Source organism: Arachis ipaensis, chromosome B01, assembly GCF_000816755.2.
Source record: "Arachis ipaensis cultivar K30076 chromosome B01, Araip1.1, whole genome shotgun sequence".
Taxonomy (NCBI): Eukaryota; Viridiplantae; Streptophyta; class Magnoliopsida; order Fabales; family Fabaceae; genus Arachis; species Arachis ipaensis.
The window spans coordinates 1,151,889-1,157,674 of NC_029785.2; the positions used below are offsets into that span (position 1 = coordinate 1,151,889).

The 5,786-nt window shown below is 35.2% G+C and overlaps 1 protein-coding gene across 1 annotated transcript; it reads right to left on the reverse strand.

Moving 5' to 3' along the window:
- On the reverse strand, positions 816–5,051 carry LOC107624490 (DNA-(apurinic or apyrimidinic site) lyase 2). The gene is made up of 9 exons (XM_016327171.2): positions 4,754–5,051; positions 3,973–4,191; positions 3,780–3,865; positions 3,262–3,377; positions 3,086–3,166; positions 2,800–3,000; positions 2,341–2,501; positions 1,619–2,262; positions 816–1,498 (listed from the first exon to the last, which is right to left on the reverse strand). The coding sequence occupies exons 1-9, from the start codon at positions 4,971–4,973 to the stop codon at positions 1,415–1,417; spliced, it is 1,812 nt and encodes a 603-aa protein (XP_016182657.1). The 5' UTR covers positions 4,974–5,051; the 3' UTR covers positions 816–1,414.

The following is a 5,786-nucleotide window of genomic DNA, read 5'->3' on the forward strand; positions in this document are numbered from 1 at the left end:
AATTTTTTAAGTAATTTATCATTGTCTTTAGTCAAAACATTCTTAAAATAAATATTAAACATTTTTAAAATTTAAAAGTGTTTGATAATTATTTAAATAAAAATTTTAAAAAAAACGATCACCATCAATCCACCTCTTTTTTTTAATAGAAGAAAAATTCATTTTTTAATAAAAGAATCGTATTGTGAGAGGCCGCAACCGAGCTGGATGTTTAGTCTTATATGACTGTTGTTTTCCTTATAATTTGATTGCAATAACATTTTCGTCCATCGGCTTATAATGGGCGGTCTTAAGTGCTTGATACACAATCCTTAGCATTCTATACATTAATATCTAAATGTATTAAAATAAAGGGGAGAAAAGAAAATGACGATAAAAATTGAAGGTAGTACTTATACAACTGGTGCGTGTTTGGATTTTGGTGGCACCCTAAGTCAATGGCACATGTTAGTGTGTTACAATCTTGACAGTTGACACAATCGGATGTTGAATCTTGTCTTCAACACCACATGGTAGGGTAAGGTTGCTAATTAGCTAAGGTTGCAAAATTGCTTCAAGATAACCAAGATAAGAAACCCATTAGTATTTCGGTTAAGGTTGCTATTATCCTTTGTATTTATTCTCACTTAAATGCATATTTTTTTCTCTTTCTTTTCTTTTCCTTTATTGGTCAATCACAATGCTTATATTTTTAATTAATATAAAATAAGATTTTAATCAAAGGATAATTCATCTTTTCATGATTCTTTTTTTTTTTTAAATAAAATCAAGACTGTTAAAGAGAAGTATATGAAAGATGACATAAGGCTTCCATGGGAACTTGAAACTCATAGGCTATCTCCCTGAACAAGGTAGTGCACCAAAGTAATGTTAATTGAACTGTATTCTTCATATGTGGAATCTACCACCAATGGATCATAGACCCTGATAATTAATTACCACAATTCGGCAACTTCAAGTGGCCACTAGCCTCTAGTTAAGCTTTCAGCCAAAAAGAAATGAACTGGAGATAAAAATCCATAAGTTACAGTCAAAGTAAAACCATTACTCATCTTGAATGGGCACATTTTAGACCAAGCATGGCATAGAAACAAGAACTACAGCAGAAACTCCAGAAAATAAATGTCGAAATAGCTACCGGTCGAGTCGGGTCTCAATGGAAGTACGGATCACATGCCAAGAAGGAGCATTCTTGCCGACTAACACTTCTATACAATTCCTAGTCTGGTCCTTGTTTTTCTCATTTATGGAGAAACGCCCACAATCTCTGATAGACGGATTCATGCACGCGGTTGATTATGACTAAGATTCATACCTGTAACGGCAATCTACAGGGAGGATTATCAGGAGAGGCAGCTCTTTCAAATAGGAAGCTGGTAACTCCATAAGCATTGTTAGTTCATTGGTTAAAATGTCAGTGGCTGCTTTTCTCGTTCCTAGACTTTGAAGCAGCCCATTTAAAGTAACCACAGTTTGCTTCCGGGTTAGACGAAGGCCCCTGTAAGAAGAAACACATGTTAATATTTAGTTACCATGAAACACAAGTCTGAATTGGAAGAAAAGATGCATGGTTTGCAGCAGAAGCATGATACTCAAAACCACTACGGAGGTGAATTACCTCAGCACGGGAGCAAACGTAAAACCGGCGTCCACAATTAGGTCCTTGTTTCTTCACTACCCGAGCAACACATGGTTCCTTATGGCCCTTGCAGAGTGGTATACTGTTCTGCATCAATTGATGTATTCTTTGCCATTCCAGTGAAGCCATATTACTCTTTTCTTTCTTTATAGAACTCTCAGTTAGTTTAGCTAAATTCTGATCACATGCATCAGTATCCAACCTACATTGCTTGGGACTGTCACTATTATCACACACCGACTGAGTTTCAAGTTCGCAAGGGTCAGGTTGTGAGGTTTCTGTCTTATTATCTGAATTATCAGTACAAGAGTCATCGGCACCATTTTCGATATTTGAACTTTTCTTGAAAAATGACATAAGGGAGAGCTGGGACCATTGATTTCTAGCCTTTTTCTTGGATACATTGCACTGCATGGTTATTGATTTTGTATATTCACTTCCTGATTTTGAAACAGCCTCCTGAGAAGAACTTCCACAAGTATCATTGAACTCCAAAATGCTACCTTCAGAACCCTGGCTTGGAGGATAATTACTATTATCACATGGAAACATGGCAGGCAAACCAGTTTTTTCGACTGGTTCTTCGATGCCCTCAGAAACTTGTCTTTTCATCAAAACTGACACTGGAAACAAAAAAAGGCTCAGAAACAACAAAACATTAAATTCTTATTTTTTTATTTAAATGTCATTCATGTTTATACCTATAGTTTGCTGTAAGCCATGAACCATGGGAACATATCTAGAAGATAAAGAGGGAGTACTATGTAAAGAGACATCAGGAATATCAACTAAAGTCATAAAAACTGGGGCATGATCAGATCCTTCCAGCTTAATGCTCCGTCCTCCTTTCCACCTGTGTGCACTGAGCATATCATAAAGTTAAAAACTTATATTCTAGTGTCAAGAAAGGCATACAGCACTAATCTTGATCATATGATACAGTACTGCTAAAGAACCACATAAGTGGGAAGAAGATGCACAAATATATGTCAACTAAACAAAAGAAACACAACTTGCAAAAGGAAGGAGATGATATTTGCAGCTCCCATGTACATAACAAAGGGCATGTTATGGTAGAACCAAATATTTAAAATTATTTTCCAAAATAACTCAGAATAAATAGCTTACAACTTACATCATATGCAATGCATGCATATTACCTTAGTATGCTTTCAGGTTTAGCCCGTTTATACTGTGTCAAAATGTCACACTCCTGAACATGGCATCTTACAAAGCTATGGCATTGCATGTCATCTGATTCATGTAAGCATGAACCAGCACAAAGAATATGGTCAATTCTACTGCCGAAGTTGAATACTTCAGCACCTGTACTTTGCGACCAGCATGTATATGCTTCCCTTCTGCATAAAATATCGAAACGTAAAAATTGACTAACAGTTTTGGCACCATTGACATCGAACAATAAATGTAGCTCAAGCACCATACTTATCAGGATGCTTTGTTCTGAAGACATCAGAAAATTGGCCTCCATTTTCAAGTAATATTGATCTGAACCATCTTCTAAACCTACACAAAATTCAGGTGAAGAAATGATTCGCAGCATATTACTGATATTTAGAAGTAGTGAAGTACTTCATATATAACTCTGGCATTCAGCTTACTCATTATTGTCAAACTCAGGTCCTGCATCACATCGATCAATTGCAGATGGCGCGATGTTGAGATCACCAACAACAATTATTCTCCTTCCCATATGCAGAAGAGACTCCCATCTTTTCTAATAGAGAAACTATAAATATCAATGAAACAGAACAAGATAAACACTAAAACATAGAAAATTCTCTGCTCTTCAAAACAAAGAAACAGAGGAAACAAAAGTGAGTACAAACGTTGATATTAACATATCCAAATTTTTGAAAACTAAATACAGTTTCCTAAGAATAATTTACAAGCCAGCATACACCAAAAAAAACAAAGAGAAACTACCAGATTTAATTTCAATCAGGTTTATGCTAAATATATGAGAGGCAAATGGTTTTATGATCACCTTTTTACAGTTGAATAAGCTAATTCAAATTTCACCAATTAGTTTGGATTGGAGAATCCCGAACGTTGTTCCCAAATTATACACTAGTCATATAATTCATTTGTTCCGAAACCATATTAACATTTTAAATACCTGTAATATCTGGTAAAATTTTTGTTTAAACTGAATCCTTTCTTCGTCATCACCTCCGGCTCTTGGTCCATACACATTGAAAAGAACTGGACAGAACAAATATAAATTCATGCTAAAATTGTAACCGGGTAAACAAGGGAGCGAGCTTTCTGTTCTAATTATTTCAATAAGCATATGTACACAAGACACTCACCAAAGTGATCGTGATCAGTGATAACGCATCGCCCTTCGCTATCAACACTAAGAAGCTCATCTTGTGAAAATTCCTCAATATCTTCCGCTAGGAAAGGTAATTCGACTTTGCAAGCTTCGGAGTTTCCCATAAGACCAGTGAAGCCTTCTTCTGCTGATACTGGCAAGGCTACTTCACCACTTGCAAATGCCAACTTCACACGACAAAATGTGATGACACCTACACAACACAATCAACAGAATTCTCACTGCTTTAAAGGAAGAATGCTATTCCAAAAACTCCTCATGATGAACAGTACTAAGGCATCTTTGTAAAAAATAGTATTCTTGAGAATAAAACTACTCTAAGCTTTTGCTTTTTTATTATAAGCCATTTCAAACTCAAAAAGATATGCTCATTCAAACACACAATGCAAGCAAATCAATTTTTCAACCAATCAGCAAAAGAGGTTAACTTTTACAACTATAACATTACAAAGGATTTTGAAGTTGTATACTTTGATTACGGTCGCATTTGTTTCTCACTTTCAAAAAATGTCATTTTTATTTCTCAACACAGTTGACAAAGCTGAAAAATAGTTTTTTCTTATTAGAAGCTACTCTAAAATTTGATTTTTCTTCCAACTCTCATTATTTTACAGAATTCATACAATTATTTAAAAGATAAACAAAAATTTCCACTCGCCCTAAGCAAGTATAGATTGGGGAATGCGATTTGAGAGTTTTGATTTGCATGGAAAGTGTGAAGGGCGAAGGAAGAGTGTTGCGAAGAGGTTGGTTACCGGAATAGCCGGTACGGCCTTTCTGGGAGGAGCGGGAGCAGGAGAAGAAGGATTCATAACCGTGGGCCATGACGAGATCGGCGGTGAGTTCTTGACGGCGGAGCTTCGTCTCCTGGAAGCAAATGATGTCGGCGTCGAAAGAGTTGAGAAGATTCCGAAGAGAACCGAACTGCGCTATGCGCTGCCGAAGGCCGTTCACGTTGTACGTCACTATCTTCATTCTCTCTCTCTCTCTTCGCGCCTTCCTTTCGCGGTTCTGCTCAGCTCGCAGCGTGGACGGTGTGTTCCTAACGGGGTTAATATTGTAATTAGCCCACGATAGATTTTTTTTTAGAAACTCAGGTGAAGTCGATTTCACGTGAAGTTGATACTTAAGAGCCGTTAGATGATTTGACTGATTTGACTAAATTTTTATCCAACGACTTTTAGGTATCAACTTCACGTGAAGTCGACTTTACCTGAATTTTCACTTTTTTTTTTTTAGTTGTCGATAATATTTCTAATCCGATAGATCAAGCGCTAATCTATCGTGAATCTGAATTCTATTTAAGATTTTGTCATTATTCAATAAATTATTACCTACACAAAGCAATATTTAAATTCTGATACTTATTTAAATAAAAAAGTGAATAAAACTACTTGACCAATTTAAATAGGTTAATTTAACTCATGATAGATCACCATAACCCAATACTAAAATCCAAATTCAAGACTTTAATTTGATCCAAAAGTACGTCAAGGAGTTAAGTTGGTCTTTTTATTAGATACTTCTTGCTCAAATACATATTACAAGTGTATAAAGATAGAGAGTTAGAAAGAAATTATTGTATGGATTTCTCTTCATTTTTTTTTTCCATTTTCCTTCTTTCTTAACAATAAATGCTTCTATATATGTACAACGTTAATCCGTATGTGCGTTTCCCTTTCTATTAATTTTCTAGTTGAATTATTATCATTAAGTTTATTAACATAATATATTAAAAATATGATACGTAACAAATTTTATCTTATATATTAATAATTATCAAGTCCA